Source organism: Theobroma cacao, chromosome 2 (genome assembly GCF_053813885.1).
Source record: "Theobroma cacao isolate CCN51 chromosome 2, ASM5381388v1, whole genome shotgun sequence".
Lineage (NCBI taxonomy): Eukaryota > Viridiplantae > Streptophyta > Magnoliopsida > Malvales > Malvaceae > Theobroma > Theobroma cacao.
The window spans coordinates 2,466,952-2,487,802 of record NC_142640.1 but is presented as its reverse complement, the minus strand read 5'-3'; the positions used below and the strand labels follow the sequence as shown (position 1 = coordinate 2,487,802).

The 20,851-nt window shown below is 36.7% G+C and overlaps 3 protein-coding genes across 7 annotated transcripts; 2 read left to right on the top strand and 1 right to left on the bottom strand.

Annotated features, from left to right (window-relative positions):
• The first annotated feature begins 59 nt into the window (after nucleotides 1-59).
• Nucleotides 60-3,226, top strand: LYM2 (lysm domain GPI-anchored protein 2 precursor). Its single transcript, XM_018116260.2, has 4 exons — nucleotides 60-1,290; nucleotides 1,890-2,013; nucleotides 2,120-2,310; nucleotides 2,745-3,226. The coding sequence occupies exons 1-4, from the start codon at nucleotides 636-638 to the stop codon at nucleotides 2,834-2,836; spliced, it is 1,062 nt and encodes a 353-aa protein (XP_017971749.2). The 5' UTR covers nucleotides 60-635; the 3' UTR covers nucleotides 2,837-3,226.
• Nucleotides 3,227-4,015: 789 nt separating this feature from the next.
• LOC18607417 (MATE efflux family protein) lies at nucleotides 4,016-12,489 on the top strand. Of its 5 annotated transcripts, none has more exons than XR_016024709.1 (16): nucleotides 4,016-4,200; nucleotides 4,638-5,024; nucleotides 5,495-5,619; nucleotides 6,092-6,235; nucleotides 6,347-6,507; nucleotides 6,625-6,760; nucleotides 7,486-7,582; nucleotides 7,673-7,773; nucleotides 7,958-8,121; nucleotides 8,435-8,506; nucleotides 8,649-8,765; nucleotides 8,870-8,965; nucleotides 9,052-9,173; nucleotides 9,604-9,667; nucleotides 10,756-11,686; nucleotides 11,807-12,489. XR_016024709.1 is itself a non-coding variant. In XM_088803875.1 (15 exons), the coding sequence occupies exons 2-15, from the start codon at nucleotides 4,672-4,674 to the stop codon at nucleotides 10,804-10,806; spliced, it is 1,803 nt and encodes a 600-aa protein (XP_088660001.1). In that variant the 5' UTR covers nucleotides 4,016-4,200; nucleotides 4,638-4,671; the 3' UTR covers nucleotides 10,807-11,750. The 5 variants fall into 5 exon arrangements, 2 of the variants coding, with proteins under 2 accessions (XP_088660001.1, XP_017970979.2); XR_001926675.2 differs by having other exon boundaries at nucleotides 9,604-9,694; XR_016024710.1 differs by having other exon boundaries at nucleotides 4,016-4,238.
• A 612-nt stretch (nucleotides 12,490-13,101) lies between these two features.
• LOC18507216 (putative flavin-containing monooxygenase 1) lies at nucleotides 13,102-15,558 on the bottom strand. Its single transcript, XM_018115493.2, has 5 exons — nucleotides 14,988-15,558; nucleotides 14,651-14,888; nucleotides 14,282-14,457; nucleotides 13,721-14,079; nucleotides 13,102-13,629 (listed from the first exon to the last, which is right to left on the bottom strand). The coding sequence occupies exons 1-5, from the start codon at nucleotides 15,423-15,425 to the stop codon at nucleotides 13,275-13,277; spliced, it is 1,566 nt and encodes a 521-aa protein (XP_017970982.2). The 5' UTR covers nucleotides 15,426-15,558; the 3' UTR covers nucleotides 13,102-13,274.
• Between the last annotated feature and the right edge of the window lie 5,293 nt (nucleotides 15,559-20,851).

The following is a 20,851-nucleotide window of genomic DNA, read 5'->3' as shown; positions in this document are numbered from 1 at the left end:
CAATTGGCAATTATCTTTTCTTGTTGGAGCACCCGTGGTTAGTACTATTATTGATGATGAGGAAAATTCTGGTCATTTTGGCCCATTAATTCTGCAAATAATGCTGGGATTGACTCAAACCATCCATTAACAATTCAGAGCACTTTTCTTTGGTTGTACTTGTTTGTTAATGCAGTTGGGAAATAAATGAAAGCTGGCTCACATAATCCAGAACTCGGAATTAAAACATCATTCATCGACGATGACTTTTCAACAGAGAAAGATCTTGTGGAACACCCAACAAGTTGCAGCGAGGAAGGTAAAATCTAGATACAGTAAAAGCAAAGCCCACATTCAGACAGATTCGAGAATGTGAATGCAGTGGAAGACAATTTTCCCTCAAAACTTGTCCAATCAAAAACAAGACTCAACCGAACAAGCTTTCAACCAGAGACTGTTAGAAACTTCAAAGTCTTCTCAGTCAAAATACGCAAATGTCTGTATTGTAAACGCAACCCAGTTCCCCTCGTCACCTTCTTTCCACACTTCCAGCTTTCAAACCTGCCTAACTTGCCCGACTTCCGAACACTTCATTTAAATAACCCACCAACCAGCAAAGAAGAAGAAGCAGAAGACAAAAGTTGCAAAAGAGAAACATGGGTTTTGCTTTTGCTAAGCTGTTTCTTCTTCTCCTTCCGTTGCTCTCATCTCTGACTCTAGAGCACTCCGCGGCTCAAGGCTTCAACTGTAGCTCCCCGAGATCATGTCGTGCCCTGGTCGGCTACGTCACCGTCAACAACACCGACCTCGGCACCATTCAATCTCTTTTCAACGTCAAGAACTTCCGGAGTATCCTCGGAGCTAACGGCTTATCTCTCTCTACTCCACGCACCCACAACATATCTGCACAACAAGTCATCAAAATCCCCATCAACTGCGTTTGCTACAACGACACCGGAACTTCCAGCGGCGCTCCAATCTACGAGGTGAAAGAAGGTGACTTTCTCTTCCACATAGCAGCTGAGATTTTCTCGAGGTTAGTGACGTTCCAGCAAATTACGGAAGCCAATGGGATTGGGAATTCCAGTTTGATAATGCCCGGGCAGAAGCTGAAAATCCCGTTACCGTGTAGCTGTGATGACGTGAACGGCGAGAAAGTGGTGCATTATGCACATATTGTGAAGTCAGGGAGTACCTTGGAGGGGATTGCTAGTGAGTTTGGAACTGATGAAGGGACTTTGCGTAGGGTTAATAACATCACCGCCGATAATCAGTTAATAGCTGACCAACCGATCGATGTTCCTCTCAAAGGTACAGCAGTGACTTTTTCATTTTTAACCCTACTCATGCCTTTGACATAAGTGATTAATTAAAAAGCTGCGGTGGTAGCGCCGTCTTGTTGTGACTGATTCATAATTTTAATATAAAAAATGAGCAGGGCCAGTCTTGTCAAATCATAATGAAAGGATATGGGCCACAACCTAATTTGTTTTTTCCTTCATCACCGGTGGTGTCCACTAGCAAGATGCTTGATCTCACGATATGGTCTCAGTACCTTTGGATGTTAGTATATGAAATATCTACTCACCCATATCCTGGTTATACATTTCTGGTTCTTTTAATCCTTTGCAGACATGATGTATTTATGTTTGTGATGCCTATGGAGGTGATGGCAGATATATTTTTAGAGAGCTTGGAGAGTGATTGTTTGCCACTTACTGCTAATTGTTTGTCAGATATTTATACTGCTTATCTCTCCAGCTTCAATCCTGCTAGAGAGTAGAGCCTTTTGGTTGGGCGCTTGGGCCCAGTGAGTAGGGCTGGGTGGTGGAAAATTACTGATATTTGTGAGATCAATGGTAGTAGACAATCTTGCATTGCAATTTGACGTTTTTCATCTTTTTCTGCAGCCTGCAACTCACCAATAAGAAGTGACTCGTTGGACTTTCCTTTACTTGCTGCTAATGGAACATACGTCTTCACTGCTAATGGTTGTGTGAGGTGCACATGTGATGCTGCTGTTAACAACTCGACGTAAGCTTATCTTCAAGTGCCTCGTTATTTTAGGAATTTTGGCCTTTTCAGTTTCCTAATTTCTTCAGGATCTGATTTATGTGCATATCTATGGTGAATTGGTCAGATTACGTTGTGAACCATCCCAGAATAAACCATCCAGGTGGGAGACGTGCCCATCTATGCAATGTGAAGCTTCAGATGGTTTATCCCTTGGCAATAGTACCACTTCTGGTTGCAATCGCACAACCTGTTCCTATGCTGGATATAACAACTCAACCATCTTCACAACCCTTGAACAGGACTCCACTTGTTCATGTAAGTCGATAAAACTCTTTATGCTGTCTTAATTTGCAGGCGCTGTTTCAATATGTTGCTCTTTATCTAGGACCGATGTTGTTCCAACCCTGTTCTTCTTGAAATATCCTTATTCGACACATAACTAACAGACATGAACGCAAAGAGCTGACCCTCCAATCAATAAAAAACCTAGAAAGGAATTAAATTTACCGTGTCAGACACATTACCTGACACTTCAGAGTCCAAGTAACATAGTCTAGGAATATCACTCTATAGTACCCTTTCCAGTATTTCCATTTCTGCTAACTTGTTCAAACCAGTAGTATTTATCCTGGCCATAAACATTACTGACATGGGGCTGATGAAAATCCATGTCCTCTACCATTGATATCGTTGCTGATTCGAACCCAGTACTCACAAATCTTCTTCTTGTTTCTCTTTTGGATGAACAGCAACTACTCCAAGCAATGATGTTACAAGGATCAGTTTGAATTGGGACTTTCTATGCATCTTGATCTTGCTTTGCTTTCATCTCTTCCAGTAAAACGTTGGTAGTAAACTCCCATGGGAGTCCATCCACTTCCATAGTACCACATGAGAAACGGGGAGTAGACCATTGCAATGTACAGCATATTTCCCTTTTTTTGACGAATACTGTATCAGAAATTATAGATTTGGTCGAGGCACATGGGTTTGGGTGAATAAGCTTCTTTTCATTGCAGAGTCAACCGATCAAAAAGCTTTTAGATGGTTAAGTCTGCCTGAGATAATGGGATCAACGTCAGACGGAATATATGCTAAATTTTCTGAAAAAGGAATGGCTCCTTTCTCCATGGTCCATAGTTAGCCAAAACCCAAAAAAGCTTCTTTTCTCTTTGATGCTTTCATTAACGTTGTTTTCACTTTTCATCCTATTGGATTGCTTCTCTCTCAAGACTTCTATCCAAAAATTAATTGGATTTGAATTTTTCTTTTTCTCAGTCAACACAAAATTTTCTTGATATTGACCACTCTTATACGATATTATGATAATCCTGATTAAGAAGATCAATCTGATAGATACGTACTAACACCTGTACATATTTTCGTTTTATCAATATTAAATTTAATGAGAAAATTAACAAAAATATTAACTTCTCCAAAGCCGTGCACAAAAATAATATCATCCATAATTTTACTTGAGCTGTCAATTTCAATACATATGTACCATTCATCCCATAACTGAAAATTTTCGTTGCATATCTAAAAATTAACCATTTTTGAATTAAATTCAACTATTAAAAGTTTCGTACTATCCTAAGATTAATTGAATTTTGAATTTTGATGTTTAGTCTTTTTATTTAGAAGTTATTTTTGATGTTTAGGAAGGTGATTCGAACCTTATTTTTTAGGTAAGGGATTATGCACTAACTAATGACTCAAATGCTTGGGTATAAATTATTGTTTTGATTATTATCAAAACGTTTATAATTTTGAGGCTTAGTTTCCTGGTTATTTTTTTTGAAAAAAAACTTTAAAAAAGTAATTTTAGTAGCTCTCACAAAATTTCATACTAATAGATTTTATAAAATAAAATAAAATAAATTAATTTGGGCTTTGTTTTTATCTTGGCCACTTCCAGGCCCAATTTCTCTAAAAAGCCCACTCTTTGGGCCACGTAAGCCCAATAAGCATAGCTTAAAATCCACGCCCACCGAAAAAAATAATAATAAAGAGAAGAAAAACTAGTAGTGCTGTTATCGGCTCCGCGGTTTCACCGTCCGAGTGTTTTTAATGTTGAAACTACTTCTCTACGGCGTCAATGGCGATACGAGAAACCGCTTAAAGATTCTTTCTTTTGTTCTCTTTTTAAATTTTTTTTTTCCTAACTTTTTAAAACCCTACCCACTCCCCTTACTTCCAAGAACGGTAGCAATTTCCTTTCATTTCTCTTCCTTTTTCTTTACGTAATTTCTCGTCCTTCCTTTTTTTCGTTTTCTCGAGAACCAAACAGCAAAATCTCTCACGGGAGATTTTGTTTCTAGTCTTAATAATGGAATTTGATTTCCATCATTGCATGGTGGAAATTTGTTGTAATTCAGATGTTTTCGCAGTTTCCTCTGTTTCTTTTTCGAGTTACATTTCTGTTCTTAGTTTTACCATTTAAAGTTAAAACCAAAAGAAAAACGAAAAAAGGAATTTGCTTTTGTGTAAACTTGATAATTATATAGATTGGGTTTGAATCAAATTTCGATTTTTCTTTCTTTTCTACCTTCTTCCGCTTATCTTGCTGTGTTAAAAGTAAAGTTTCTTGAGATGAAAATTTTTCATATTAATATCTAATTTTGTCTTATGTAATTTTCCAGTTTTGGTAGGTAGAAGAACTGATAATTCTGGGGAATGATGCTTACAAGTTTCAAAGGTCCTACAATTTCTGGAGGATTGACAAATAGGAAGAGGGAATGGAACAAGATAAACAAGTCTACAAGCTCTCATTCTTTATTAAACCAAACTGAATTTTGTAAATTTAGGAAGGAATTGGGCTGCGCAGATGGTGTGCGAAACTGCCATTTATCTGCAGTACATAGAAATTCGTTGTTGTCACCTTTAGTGGCACATAGAAATTCCCGTTTTCCGGTGTTTCGCAATCAGTTAAGGTCTGACTTTGGTGTGGAAGATGTGGAGGAGAGACTTGCGTCGAACGAAGAAGAGGATACTGCCCTGTTAAATTCAACTGAAAATGTCAATGCCCGGTAAGTCTTCTATGACCCATTGTCTGCTTATTCTGCTGTATATATTTATCAAATTTTGTAGGTATATCGTTTTTAAAGTTGTATAGTAATGCGAGCAGTGGTTAGTTTCCTTAATGTTTGTGTGTGATATCTGCATATATATCTATTCTTTCTTTAGATGATATGCAGTTTTGCTGTGGGTTGATTTGTGCAATGGCTATGAAAATCACAGAGATAGTCTTTGCATTATAATGTTTTTTTGCCCGCTAGCAGAACGGTAAACTAAACTTTAAGAAATGGTGAATGTAACATAGTGTGTGACATAATGTAATGTATTATTCATCCTGACGACTGCCAGATTCAAGAATTTTTTGAGTACCATGGCACTCTATTTCTGTTGCATTCTCAGCCTCTGCCTTTATGACTGGGCTCTGAAACTCTATTGCTGACTTTTATGTGCTGGTGTGCACTTTGAAATTTATACATTGCAGTGAAGTGACAGGAACATCGGTAGATGTCAAGAGGGAACTTATTATGCTTTCTCTGCCTGCGATTGCTGGACAGGCTATTGATCCCTTAGCACAGCTGATGGAGACAGCATACATTGGAAGATTAAGTATAATCTAATCTTTGATTTAATTTGTTGTCCCATTGTTATAATCACAAAAATAGTGCTAATTTTCCTTCTTTTGATTTGTTGTTGCTATTGATATTATTCTTTGGTAGAAGACTAAAAATTTGGTTTTGGTTTTTGACTGTGGATTTCATTTTTCATCTTTGCTTTTAATTATCTAGGGCACCTGCATATAGTTGTCTGAAGGATGTATTGATTTTTTACAACCATGCTCTGCAGTAATCTGATCTCTATTGCAAATTGCAACACATTGCCGCTTTAAAAATTAATTTTCTTTCCACATTACAAGTCAATAAGTTTGTATTTTTAAATTGTTTTGCCCCGGTTTCTTGTAATTGAAATTTTGAAAATTGGTAGAATCTGCTTTTGGTCCACACAATTTTTCAGGCTTCAAAATTTGAAATCAATGCTTTATTATCTTTATTGACAGATTCCTTTTGTTGCTTTTTTCCAGGTTCTGTGGCATTGGCTTCAGCTGGTGTTTCCGTATCAGTGTTTAACATAATATCAAAGTTGTTTAATATGCCCCTCCTCAGTGTTGCTACTTCCTTTGTTGCTGAAGACATCTCAAAGAACGCAGTTGAAAATTTGTTAGCAGGTGAATTTACGGTGACAGTTGATGCACGATGGCTTTTGATTAATTTTCTGACAGAAGTAGATGACTGAACATTTTCACTTGATATTTGAGTAACTGATTTTTATGTTGAAGGGGAGCGTGCTAATGGTAAGCCTCTGGATAGTATAGCTGAAAGAAAGCAATTATCCTCAGTGTCTACAGCTTTAGTTCTAGCAGTTTTGATTGGCATCTTTGAGGCCTTGGTATTGTCTTTGGGATCTGGACTATTTCTTAATTTCATGGGAGTACCCTCTGTAAGTTTAGTTTTATTGACATATTTATTTTGGCTTATCTTTTATCGTTTCTTTGCTAAAATACTGTGCTAGTTATTAATGTGGAAGGTTCTTTTCCTGTTTTTATCCTCTTAACAGACATCAGATATGCATGCTCCAGCACAGCAATTTCTTTCTCTTAGAGCTCTTGGTGCTCCTGCTGTGGTAGTCTCTTTGGCTCTTCAAGGAATTTTTCGGGGGTTTAAAGATACAAAGACTCCTGTTTTTTGTTTAGGCAAGTATTTAGTTTGACATTGAAGGGGTGTGCCTGGATTGAGTTCTGTTTATGTGTCTACTTTTTGTTGACTCAATATCTTAGAATACAGGGAATGTAATGTATGTGCGTTGACACTTTGTTAATCATTTAGCTGCAGAATTAAAATTTGGTAGCAAACTGCTGCGTAGGCCTTTCATAATCAGTAACAGTATGTATGTAGAAATCATTTAAATTTTAGTGAAGACTTACAAGCCTGACACCTGAGGATTCAGAAATCAAACTGTAAAATATTTGAAATTCCTGTTCCTTTTTTCATTTTCTAGGTGTTATCAGGGAGGAGAGTAGAACCTAACATGTATTCTGTTGTACCCACTCTTTTACCTCTTGGAATAAAACCACTTCTGGTTAATAATAGTTTAAACTGGCGCCAGTCTATTTTTTTTTGGGCACTAACTATTCTGGTTGACCCCAATCTTGTATGTGCATCTTGGGATGGCTTGCCTCCTCCTTTTCTTTCTTATAAACAACCATTTATCAGCTTTTAACAGTGACTTTGGAGATTGAAGCACTAGTAGTCTGTATAGAAGAATGGTAGAGTTGATTTGTGCAAAGCACATAGTAGTTCGTTATGCAATATCTTTTGTTGTTATTTCCTTTGTTGTCCACTGTTGGTAATGATCAATGTGTTAGATAGCTTTTCTGAATATCCTTTTCACTAATTAATGTGGTTGCTTCAAATTCAGGTGTTGGTAATTTATTAGCCATATTCTTTTTCCCCCTATTTATGTATGGCTTCGGAATGGGTGTGACTGGAGCAGCTCTCTCCACTGTTTTATCTCAGTAAGTATATCTGCTTCAGGCATTGATTCCCTTCTTTTCTTAAATACTGTGCTTCCCATGGTAATGACTCTGCAATATTTTTTTTATCAGGTACATTGTTGCCTTTTTGATGATCAGGTATTTAAACAAGAGAGTTGTATTAATGCCTCCAAAGATGGGGGCATTGCAATTTGATACCTACATAAAATCTGGTAATTTTTTACTAGCTTTGAGAGACAATGTTGTGCTATGAGGAAAACAGTTTTTGTTATTATGATTGTAGCCCTCCATTTTGAAATCCTTTTGCTACTTAGGATGTCTACACTTTTATGATCTTGGATATATATCTATTTATGCTACTTATTTTTTTATCTTACTGAAAATGGTTTTCTACAGGTGGTTTTCTTATAGGAAGAACTCTTGCAGTGCTAATAACAATGACACTGGGGACTTCTATGGCTGCTCGTCAAGGTTCATTGTCTATGGCTGCACATCAGATATGCATGCAAGTATGGCTGGCTGTATCTCTTCTTACTGATGCACTTGCAGCATCTGGTCAGGTACATAAGTCTCCTGAGTATCTTTCTAAATTGTTATCGTGATGGTACCTACTCATTTATCATCCCATGTGATAGTGTGTGATATAAATGTTGAGATTTTGACCAAAATAATCACTGAGATAACATGGGACAGCATAAATTGTTGGTAAAATAGGTCCCCTGGATTCACCTCCTTGGTAATAGTTATACACACAACATGCAGTAAATCATTCTCTTTTTTTTTTTTTTTTTTGTGCGTGTGAAGATATTCTAAGCTTTCCTGGAATTTGGCGGATTGAGGCACTTATTCTTCCTAACCTTTATTTTATTGTAGGCCTTGATTGCAAGTTCTCTATCTAAAGGTGAATTAAAGACTGTGAAGGAAATTACGAACTTTGTGTTGAAGGTAAGCTTTGCTTGGGGATCCTACATTTGCTTTCTGCTTGTCGCACTGTTTCTGGTTTTGGCTTTATTGGCTAGCTAGACTCATTATGTTGATGTTCTGTCTTTAAATACTGTTCACTAACTTGACGTGCATGGTTGTACAGATAGGGTTTGTCACAGGTGTTTCATTGGCTGCAATCTTGGGTGTATCCTTTGGTTCTTTGGCCACCTTGTTCACCCAAGATGCTGAAGTTCTAGGAATTGTTAAAACTGGGATACTGGTAAGCATCCAAATCAATATCCAGTAAACTCCTCCCTTTCTTTGTTTGCATGATTCTGGTGTCCTGATATGTAAATGATGATTTCTTCTGAAAAATTGTTACAGTTCGTCAGTGCTAGTCAACCAATAAATGCTTTAGCATTTATATTTGATGGTCTCCATTATGGTATCTCAGACTTCCCATATGCAGCTTGTTCCATGGTAAACTGCTACCATAAAAATTTCAACGTCCCTTATTTTAGGCATGAACTTTGCTTCTTCTAACATTTATTTTATGTGATTTCTAGATGTTGGTGGGTGCGATGTCTTCTGCATTTTTGCTCTTTGCTCCTACAGTTCTTGGTCTTCGAGGAATTTGGTTGGGCATGACTCTCTTTATGGGTCTGCGAATGACAGCAGGATTTGTCAGGTAGATTTTACTGACACGCGTTTATATGTCATGAGTTATGTTCCATCTTCCAAAATCTATTTGGAGGCTTGAGTCTTAGGCTGTCATTTAAGGTCTAATTGATTAGAAATTATATTCTTAGAATATCGTGCAGTTAATTGTCACAAGTATTTATAACAATTATGCTTACAACACAAGTATTTAAAAATTGGGTGCATATGCACACAACACAAGTTAAATATATTTGCTAACAATCTCTTGTAAATAGTATGTGGCCTTCTTGATATGTTGTTTTCAATGTTTTATACCTGTACCTGACCTTTTCTTTTAAGTTTTTGACTGCTTGCAGTGCCCTTTACATGCTAAATTAGTATTGCTTTGTATATTCAATGTATGCAGTTTATTACCTATATATTTGAGTAATTATCTTTCCTATTCTTCTTTTTTTCAGAATACTATCAAAAACGGGGCCTTGGTGGTTCCTGCATAGGGACTTTGAGAGAGCTGAGTTCAGTGTATGTTCATAAAACCACAGTTCAGAGGTATATTCAACTGCTTCTGTTGTGTTTTTGGTGAGCTTACCATGTTGACAGGGACGGATTTGCAATGGGGTTAATTGGCCCATTAAAAATCCTAATTTTGTTTTCTTTTTATAGTATTATGTGATTATGAAAAGTTGAAGAAAGTTTTTACTTTGTCTCCATTGAAATTTAATTAGCATATCACTCTGAATTTTATTAGTATTAATCTTACATAAGTCGTTCACTTTCAAAGAAAAATTTTCTTTTCTTTTCTGAAAAAATCTATTAGTGGTTGCAGATTCTAATAACAAATGTAATCATTGAAAATTATATGTTACCATGTACATAAATATATAAAACAGCGAAATATTAAAAACCATGATTCATGAGCTATACTTTCAATACATTATTAACATAATGTTATTACCGTAAGCCTCATTGAGATAAAGGTATCTTACGTTGGAATGAGGTATATAAGTTCAGTGACCTAGGTGAAATTTACTCCAAATAAAGTTTGAGTGCAGTAAGCATCTTTCCATTTACGAGGAAGAAGCATAATCCATGGGGCCATAAGGTTCAAATAATTCAGCAAAGAAACCCTTTTTTCTCTGAGGATTCAGTCCCATGTCCCTGCACAGTTGACCATTGTACCAGATATGAAGGACACCGATGCATGATCTTCGGTAGTCTTGGCCAGAATTTTCCTTCATGTATTTATCCCATTTTCCCACATCTTCCTCCATCTCCTTAATGCTGGGTAGCTTGAATGTGCCGTCCAGAAGCTCTGCTAACCATCTACATCTTATTTCTGATGTGAACAAGTTTGCATTGCTTTCTGAAAACCCAATTACCGCTACCTGGGGAATTCGGGGATGAATACATTCCCTGGTGGCACAATAAACTAGTTAAGTTATTCTGGTTAGTTTTTAGTTACAATTCTTTACACCCTTAATTGGAAAAAGAGTGTACAATTTTCTCATATTTTATTCTTTTTCTGGTTACTTGTTTAATTTTATGAAACTATGGTTTGAATATGTAGCTGGTTAAGATTCTCAAACTGTAGAGTGGAACTCTTGCTTCAGGTGAGCCAGCCATGCAGTCTTGAAAAGTGGGGGACGCAAAAATGTCTCTAAGCTTTTTATCTCCCCTGAATCCAGTAGCCAGTATCACCAAATCTGTCTTTAGAGGTGAATCTTCATCATCTACCATTATGCCTTCTTCACAGAAGCTTATATTTTGGGTCTTTTTCGGTAAGATGCTTCCTTCCTCAACTCTGTCATAGAAGTTTTTTGGCACTGTGGAGGTCAAACAGGAGCTAAATTCTTTATGAAAGCTGTGCTTTGGTACCATCCCAAGCTTTGCCAGAGGCAGTTTCCATTTGATATAACTCTCGACAAATTTTGAGAATACCCATCTCTGTTTAATAGCAAAGAACCAATTTCAGTCTGCTGCAGTTAATTTCCTGAAGGTGCTCAAGATGTACCTTAGATAAGAAATTTTATTAGTTACCAGACGTGAAAGAATTGTTGCCAATGAACTGAGGAGGAAGCCTTCACCAGGCTTATGAACCAAAAGCTCTGAGAAGCGATTGAGGTATAAATAAGCTAGTGGCACTCCCCATGGAAGGTAATTGGGGACGCCCCACCGTTCGGACTTGTATAATACTGTACAAGGAAGTTCTACACCTGGAAGCAGGATTAGATGGAAACTTTATGTCAAAGAAAATCCAGCCTGTGGGTTTTGCATACATCTTAGAACTAAAGAAGCTTTGTAATCTTACCATTTGCTGTAGAACATTCCATTGCGATGTCCAAGGCAGATTTCTGGAGTACGACAACAACAATTCGCTTCCCTTTGATGCATTTAGCGGCAAGTTTGTAATCCATGGCAGCATAATCCATGGAGTGTATTACCTCACCGTGAAAGGTTTCTGGCCTTTTTCCTGGAGGAAACGATGGAATGTTTGGAATGCCGCTGAACCGGCCTAGGCCAAGGACTACAAAGTCCCACCTGGTAAACCTGAATTTCACATTTAAAAGAAAATTCATCCAAGTCACGACATTATCTTTTTTTCTCATTCACTTTGTTCTTGTTGAGCTTTATGATTATAAACTTAATTACATACCTCTGTAGAATGATTCTGGGTGTCCTGTACTACAACATTCCACTTTCCTTTGGAGCTGAAGGGCTCATCAGTCCCACCCCAGAGATGCCAAGATCGCATCTCTTCATCCGTTGGCCCTTCGAAGTCAATGCTAACGACTTTGGCATTGAATCTGACATGCCGAAGCAAGTCAAAATGATGGGCATAAGCTTCAATATACTCCAGCACTTGATGCTAGCTAGGGAGCTCTTCTGCGACTGAAGATTGCCATGGAAAATCTGAGAACTGATAAAATTGTTATGAGGTCTGAAGTTTTGTCCTCTCAAGTGCTGTGGTCCGAACTCCTCCGATGCTGCTTTGGGACTCGAAAACTGTCGGATGGAAACCCTTTGAGAGGGTGTACTTGCATGCGAGGAGGCCGCTAATACCAGCTCCGATGATGGCTATTTGCTTCTCCATTTGATCAACATGTTCGGACACTGAAACTTGGTACACCCAACCAGTTTTCTCCCATCAAAGAAAATCTTGAAACCATGACTACTTAGCTGATACGTAAAGTAGGTTCGTCACTTGAACCGAGTGATTGATTAATCGTTAGAAAAGATTTAAGCAAATAAATAAACACCCTTCACGTGAATCCTCGTCTCCCATTTTCTGTGCCTGGTTGGCTGGACCATTCTGCTCCATAATAGAAGCTGGTCTTTTCATTTGATTCTTCTTAGCTCATCTTTCCTTCTGACATAGTAATAGACAGTAGCTAGACTTACTATAACTAGAACTCAAGTCTTTTTCCAACGATGGGAACCAAATATAGACTAGATTTAATAAACCCATGCAAATGTTATGGCTAAAAGGGCATATTGAGTATGAATCCCACCCTCCTAACTTCAATCAGGAAAGAGGTAAAGAAAAATAAACAAGCAAACGTCTCCCTAGGCATGGTTCTCATTCGAGACATGCTCATTGGGCCCCTTCGGGTCAATGTGATTTATGGCCTTAAATAGTAGGTATCGGTTCCCTGATGGAAAATATTCATTGGATATTCTCTTTTGTTTTTTACAAGATTTAAAATTTATTAATAATATTTGAAAAAATTTATCATGTATATATATGATAAGATACTCATCATTTCAATACTCTTTTAGCACGGGTAGAAATCATGAACTTATCATGTAACATAAATCAAGAAAAAAAATTAATATAAAAATTTACAAATAAGAACAAAATAAATTTAAATTAAAATTAACTGACAATAAGTGAAGAAATTTAATTTCCTCAATTTAAAAGACATGTTACCCCTTTAATAAATATAATACAAATAAAATAGTATTAATATTTCTTATTCTTATTATTACCCAAAATAAGAAATCAATTATTCTCACATCGTGCTTCGTGTCTAGTATCATGAAGCAAAACCAAACTCATTCCGTTGAAAGAGGGGGACAAACACGAATGAAATTCAAAAAACAAGATGGTGAAAGATGAGAAAACCCATGGCTAAGAGGCAGCTGAAGAGGGGACATAATCCAAGGGACCATAAGGCTCAAAGAGTTCAGCAAAGAATCCCTTCTTCCGCCTGGGGTTCCATCCCATATCTTTGCAGAGTTGATCATTATACCAAACATGAAGAGCAGCAATGCATTTTCTATGATAGTTTTTACCCGAGTATCGTTTCCGGTATTCATCCCATTTTGTCACATCTTTTTCCATCTCTTTGATGCTAGGCAGCTTGAATGTGCCATCAAGAAGTTCTGCTAGCCATCGGCATCTCATCTCTGAGATGTACAAATTCGACACACTCTCAGAGAATCCTATCACAGCTAGTTGGGGTATATGAGGTTGAATGCACTCCCTGATCAGTGATCAAACGAGAAATTTAATTAGAATCGATCAAAGTAATTACAGAACAATCGTTCCTTGGCTGCCCAAAGAAAAAAATTAACCTGTAGAGTGGCATTGCAGCATCAGGTGATCCAGCTATGTAGTCCTGAAAGGTTTGGGACACGAAAATGTCTCTGAGCTTTTTCTCCCCCTTGAATCCAGTGGCCAAGATGACCACGTCTGCCCCAACAGGTGTAGCCTCACCTTCCACCAGAACGCCATTGTGACAGAAACAAAAGCCGGGAGCCTTTTTCAGTTTGATTTTTCCTTCTTCAACTTTGTCATAGAATTTTTCTGGGACCGTTGAGATTAAGCAAGAACTGATATCATGGAGGAAGCTATGTGTGGGTACCATGCCATGCTTTGCTAAACGTAGCTTCCTTTTGATATCACTTTCAACAAATTTTGAATATGACCATCTCTGTTTTTTAATTACAAGTAATCAGTGGAAGAAACAATAGGAGTGAAGAAAATAAACGGATGGTGTCATCTGATGTTTGCAGGTTCCATCCGAATATAGAAATCACAGATAAACTGTCGTTTGCTTCTGAGCAAGCACATTGCTCATTGATCAAAAGTAAAACAGAACATAGCAAGGTGAAAAGAATGATGAGAAATGTTACCAGCGGTGCCAGAATTGTAGCTAAGAGACCAAGTAGAAGCCCTTCACCAGGCTTATGAACCATTAGTTCTGAGAACCGGTTAAAATACATATATCCAAGTTGAAATCCCCAGGGAAGATAATCCGGGACATTCCAGTGTGCAGTCCTGTAGAAAACTGTGCATGGATTTTCCACCCCTGTAAATCAATGAAATTTAAAGAAATTTTATTTCCTTGTAATGATACCAAACACATTGAGACATGATCACAAGTTCCTTTCCATATGAAGTCCACAAGATTTATCGGTTCTCGAAGAGGTAAGAGCAAACTTCTCTTGGTCTAATGTAGAAAGAACTATGAATTCCAGCAGTTCAGATTAGATTCTAATTACCATTTGCAACAGTGCACTCCATTGCAATGTCCAATGCAGATTTCTGGAACCCAACGACAATGACTCGTTTGCCTTTGATGAACTCAGCAGCCTTTTCATTATCCATGGCAGCATAGTCCATGGAATGTATTACCTTACTACGAAATGCTTCCGGGCCCTTGTTTGGGGGGAATTCTGGAATGTTTGGCAGACCACTGAACCGCCCCACACAAATGATTACAAAGTCCACTAGGTAAATCTGCAATGAATTTCACAAGTCTCAGAATTATGATAACTTTTTTTTTGTCATATAAATCACTATTTATCCCCTGAATTATGATGAGAAAGATTCTCATACCTCAGTTGAAAGGCTTTCCAAGTCTTCCACGATGACCTTCCATTTCCCTTTGGAGCTAAAGGGCTCACCAGTGCCACCCCATAAACTCCAAGATCGCATCTCTTCATCAGGGGGGCCCTCATAGTCAATACCAGCAACTTTGGTGTTGAATTTGATGTGCTTAAGCAAGTCAAAATGTTGTGCATACGCCTTAACATAATCGAAGACATCGTGTTGGTTAGGAAAATCATCTGTGACTGAAGATGGCCAAGGAAAATCTGAGAACTGATAAACTGACTTGGGAGTTTGGAGCCTTGTAGTCTCCAGCGTTTGGGTCCATACCCCTCCGACGCTCCTTTGGGACTCGAAAACAATTGGATGGAAACCTTTCGACAAGGTGTACTTACAGGCAAGGAGGCCACTTATACCAGATCCAACGATGGCCACCTGCCTCTCCATTGCCAAATTGTCCGATACTCTATCGATATTGCCTGCCTTTTTGCCTCTCTCTCTATATAGCACTCTGCCTAAGATCTTCAGGAATCAAATAAATAAACTATCCCCATGAACACCAACAGGAGCATAACTGGAGCTGCATCCATCATATGCATTATAAACTAGTCACTCACCCGCGCTATCCTGCGGGAGTTACTGTTTGACACGTATAGCTTAAAAATTATTTTGAATAGTTAAATAATTTGATAATATATTTCATCTATGAATTGAGCAATAAAGTAATTGTTAACAACAATGCATAGATAAATGTTGTTAGAGATATTAACAATATTTTATGAGAAAAAACAGTAAATATGCAATATTGTGTTAAAACATATAATGACCTTGTTGACAAATCATCCAAAAATTCAGATAGAAATAGATATGCCAGTGCCAACCCCAATGGTTTACAATTTAGAAACATAAATAAATATAAAAAGCTGTAACCAACAAAGAAAAGAAGAAATCAAAGCACAAAATGAGCTGAAAAAACAACTAGCAAACTGTAAGCGAAATATCTAACCCCAGGAAAAAAATGTAGAACCATCAAAACACACATGCAATCTCAGCAACCAGGCAATTCAGAGAACTAAGCCTAAACTCTACCAAACCATAGACCAACATATGCTAAGTAAATGGTTCAACTTCATTCCATTCCATACAGACAATCACTCCACTAAAGAAGGGTCACAACCTCAAAGCAAGCATTTAAACTACAGTCAACATTACCGCTACATTAATTATTATTTTTATAAAAAATTAAAATTCCAACATAAACCAAAATTCAAAAAATCAAATCAAATTTCCTTTTTTATTTAACTTGTAATTTCTAAACCAGGAGAATGTACCTGAGTAATGTGAAGCTTTCCCCGCACATTGTCAAAATGATAAGAAGAACGGGGAGAGAAATAGAAAGAGAGAAGAAATGTAGTTTGTGTCTGTTGTTTGGGGTTTTGATGAAATCGAATATAGAAGTTTTGGTTTTCAACAGTTTGGGAGGGAAGCTTTGGAAATGTCTAGCAAGAGTCTTGAGTTTGCTGTCGGTTCTGGTGTCTGGAATGACTGAAAATCTCATCCATCCAGTCATCCAGAGAACTCAATAATGTCTCTCGAGCACTTAAAAGAGAAAAGAAATGAAAAATCAAAAATAAAAAAAATACCCTTTTAAGGTGTTAGATGTAAATAAAGTATCTAGGTAGAATATAGGTTAGATATATATATATATATATATATATATATATATATATAAATATATAAGTAAATATATATTTTATTACTTTCAATGCATTGAAATATTTAACTCAGATCATTAGTGGTAATTCTTTCTAGCATAATTCCTTTTGTGTCCTTCAGTGAATCTTGCATTGGAAAAGAAATCGATTTTTTTATTTTGCAAGATCCAAGGTCAATTGAATCTACTTTCCTTTAATCACTTTATTCAATGCAGAACTTTAACTTTGATTTTTGGTTGATAAAATATTAAATAACTCTGCTCTGAAGCAGTGCTAGTAGTGCTAGCTACTGATACTAGCAAGGCAAATGTTAAGTACCCCTGTTAAGAATCATTAAATGGGGTATTTTAATATTTAATAAAATAAGTCATGCACACATGCATGGTTAATTAAGAAAAATTTCTTTTAATCTTGTCGGTGACCATAATACTTTTAAGTAGTTCTAGAACCATCAGACTTTTTTCCCTCTAAAAAATAATTTTTAATGAAAGACATATAAGATTCTTACAATGTGAAGTTACTATTACATATAAATAATTGTATGTAAAGATAAAATTTAGTGAGGGACATATGAGACCTCCATCTTATAAAAGATGACAAAGAGAAGAAGAATAAATAATATTTTATTAAAAAAAAGATATGCATGAAATTTGAGTAGGTACACATGCTAGTAGAAAAAGGGTTAAGAATAAAAATAATAAATTAAAGAGTGCATGAAATTCTAATGGTTGTGAGGGAGGCCAAATAAGAAATAAATGCATGAAGTTTTCTTGGTTCATGGGATGGCAAAGGCTATTAACAAAGGAAATGTGTATGAAATATTATTGGATGATAAGATGGTATTAAAAGAAAATGAAAATAAAATACATGTGAAATAAAATGTAAATGAAATAATTCAAAAAAAATACCATATGGAACAATGCATAGATAAGACAATCTAACCAAAGATAAAAAGAATAGATAAGGAAATATTACATGCACATGCCACTGCTGAAAAGTAACGTTAATAACAAAGTAAGGGATTGCATAAAATGACATGTGATAAAAAAAAAAAAATAGAAAAAGAAAGTGACTTTCGGCAATCCGCCCACATATGAAAAAATGAAACATGAAAGTCATTTCAAGGCTTTTGCCTCGAGAGGTCCGCCCATAACAAAGAAAAAGGGGGATGGAAGCTCATTTTCACTTTGTCTTGTCCACCACCTTTGAGGGAAAAGTGCTTCGCTACTCCATTTCTCGTTAGTAGCCGAGAGCCTATTTCTTGCCATTTTCCTATCATCAAGCTTCATTGCTCCTAGAAATCCATCTTGTTTGAAGAGATTTGAGTTAGTTCTCATAATCTTTATTCTTTTTCTGGTTACCGGTTTAATTTGATGAAACTATGGTTTGAACATGTAGCTAGTTAAGATTTTCAGCCTGTATATTGGAACTCTTGCTTCAGGTGAGCAGGCCATGCAGTCTGGAAAAGTGGGGGACGCAACAATGTCTCTAGGCTTCTTATCTCTCCTGAATCCAGTAGCCAGTATCACCAAATCTGTCTTTAGAGGTGAATCTTCGTCATCTACCATTATGCCTTCTTCATGAAGTTTATATTTTGGGTCTTCTTCGGTAAGATGCTTCCTTCCTCAACTCTGTCATAGAAGTTTTTTGGCACTGTTGAGGTCAAACAGGAGCTAATTTCTTGATGAAAGCTGTGCTTTGGTACCATTCCAACCCTTGCCAAAGGCAGTTTCCATTTGATATAACTCTCGACGAATTTTGAGAATACCCATCTCTGTTTAATAGCAAGGAACCGATTTCAGTCTGCTGCGGTTAATTTCCTGAAGGTGCTCAAGATGTGCTTTAGATAAGAAATTTTATTAGTTACCAGAGGTGAAAGAATTGTTGCCAATGAACTGAGGAGGAAGCCTTCACCAGGCTTATGAACCAAAAGCTCTGAGAAGCGATTGAGGTATAAATAAGCTAGCGGCACTCCCCATGGAAGGTAATTGGGAACGCTCCAACGTTCGGTCTTGTATAATACTGTACAAGGAAGTTCTACGCCTGGAAACAGGATTAGATTGAAACTTCATGTCAGAAAATCCAACCCTGTGTGTTTTGCATACATCTTAGAACTAAAGAAACTTTGTAATCTTACCATTTGTTGTAGAATATTCCATTGCGATGTCCAAGGCAGATTTCTGGAGTCCAAATACAACAATTCGCTTCCCTTTGATGCATTTAGCAGCAAGTTTGTAATCCATGGCAGCATAATCCATGGAGTGTATTACCTCACCGTGAAAGGTTTCTGGCCCTTTTCCTGGAGGAAACGATGGAATGTTTGGAATGCCGCTGAACCGGCCTAGGCCGAGGACTACAAAGTCCACCTGGTAAACCTGAATTTCACATTTAAAAGAAAATTCATCCAAGGCATGACATCATCTTTTTTCTCATTCACTTTGTTCTTGTTGAGCTTTATGATTATAAACTTAATTACATACCTCTGTAGAATGATTCTGGGTGTCCTGTACTGCAACATTCCAGTTTCCTTTGGAGCTGAGGGGCTCATCAGTCCCACCCCAGAGATGCCAAGATCGCATCTCTTCATCTGTTGGCCCTTCGAAGTCAATGCTAACAACTTTGGCATTGAATCTGACATGCCGAAGCAAGTCAAAATGATGGGCATAAGCCTCAACGTACTCCAGCACTTGATGCTAGCTAGGGAACTCTTCTGCGACTGAAGATGGCCATGGAAAATCTGAGAACTGATAAAATTGTTTTGAGGTCTGAAGTTTTGTCGTCTCAAGTGCTGTGGTCCAATGGTAGGTTTGTCACTTGAACCGAGTGATTGATTAATCGTTAGAGAAGAATTAAGTAATAAATCAACACCCATCACGTGAATCCTCGTCTCCCATTTTCTGTGCCTGGTTGGCTGGGCCATTCTGCTCCATAATAGAAGCTGGTCTTTTCATTTGATTCTTCTTAGCTCATCTTTCCTTCTGACATAGTAATAGACAGCCGCTAGACTTACTATAACTAGAGCTCAAGTCTTTTCCACCGATGGAAACCAAAAATAGACTAGATTTAATAAACCCATGCAAATGTTATGGCTAAAAAGGCGTATTGAGGTAAAGACAAACAAACAAGCATACGTCTCCCTGGGCATGGTTCTCGGTTCGAGATATTCTCATTGGGCCTCTTCGGTTCGAGATATTTATGGCCTTCGATAATAGCTACCGGTTCGCTGGTGGGAAATATTTATTGGATATTCCCTATTTTTTTAATTTTTTTCCGAATATCTTATTTAAAATTTATTAATAATATTTGAAAAGATTTATTATATTTATATATTAAAGATATTCTTAATTTAAGAAATGTGAAATTGTGATAATTTTAATATTTTTATTACATGTAAGAATCACGAACTTATCACGTGACATAGATCAAAGAAAAATAAATTAATAAAAGAAAAAGTAAAACAAGTTTAAATTAAAATCAATGTGAAGCAATCCTTAATTTAAAAGACATATTACCCTTTTAATAAATATAATTTAAATAAAATAGTATTAATATTTCTTATTCTTATTATTACCCAAAATAAAAAATCAATTATTCTTACATCGTGTTTCGTATTAAGGTTGCATTTGGTATAAGGGATGTAAAGTCACATTCTCTGCAATGTGCTTAATTAAATTATATTGCAGTGCTTGTTTTGTAATAGACTATTGTAATGTAAGATTGCAATGCAATTACATTGCAGCCAATGGATGTAATGTGATTGCAGTCCAAAACCAATACAATCACATTATATTACATTCTGTAATATCTTTAAGGACATTTTTACCTATCATCTTTTAAAAAAATTACTCAAAAACTAGAAGCAAAATCGTCATTTTTGGGATTTCTGTTGCTTCTTCTTCATTTTGCTAAAGTCGCTCATCCTTCTTCTAGCTCTGCTTCTTCATCATCTGAAATTGTTGGTTAAAATCTCTCATTCTTCTTTTTCTTTCTCCTTTTTTTATCTTTTTCTTGTACTCTTTAATATGACTTTTTTGTGTTAATTTGAGTTTTCTTCTTATTTGTATTTTAGGGTTTATAGCTGAAACAATTTGGCCCTTGATCGGCAAGAGAGGTTGGATTTTTTAGCTAATTTTCAACAAAAGGCACAGGTAATTGTGA

Coding starts and splice junctions, on each gene's coding strand:
- LYM2 (XM_018116260.2), top strand. CDS start 636: ATGGGTTTTGCTTTTGCTAAGCTGTTTCTTCTTCTCCTTCCGTTGCTC. Junction 1,291..1,889: donor GATCGATGTTCCTCTCAAAG/GTACAGCAGTGA, acceptor CTTTTTCTGCAG/CCTGCAACTCACCAATAAGA. Junction 2,014..2,119: donor GCTGCTGTTAACAACTCGAC/GTAAGCTTATCT, acceptor TGAATTGGTCAG/ATTACGTTGTGAACCATCCC.
- LOC18507216 (XM_018115493.2), bottom strand. CDS start 15,425: ATGGAGAGGCAGGTGGCCATCGTTGGATCTGGTATAAGTGGCCTCCTT. Junction 14,458..14,650: donor GGAGTGCACTGTTGCAAATG/GTAATTAGAATC, acceptor ATTGATTTACAG/GGGTGGAAAATCCATGCACA. Junction 13,630..13,720: donor GCTGCAATGCCACTCTACAG/GTTAATTTTTTT, acceptor ATCACTGATCAG/GGAGTGCATTCAACCTCATA.
- LOC18607417 (XM_088803875.1), top strand. CDS start 4,672: ATGATGCTTACAAGTTTCAAAGGTCCTACAATTTCTGGAGGATTGACA. Junction 5,025..5,494: donor ACTGAAAATGTCAATGCCCG/GTAAGTCTTCTA, acceptor TATACATTGCAG/TGAAGTGACAGGAACATCGG. Junction 9,668..10,755: donor TTGAGAGAGCTGAGTTCAGT/GTATGTTCATAA, acceptor CTCTTGCTTCAG/GTGAGCCAGCCATGCAGTCT.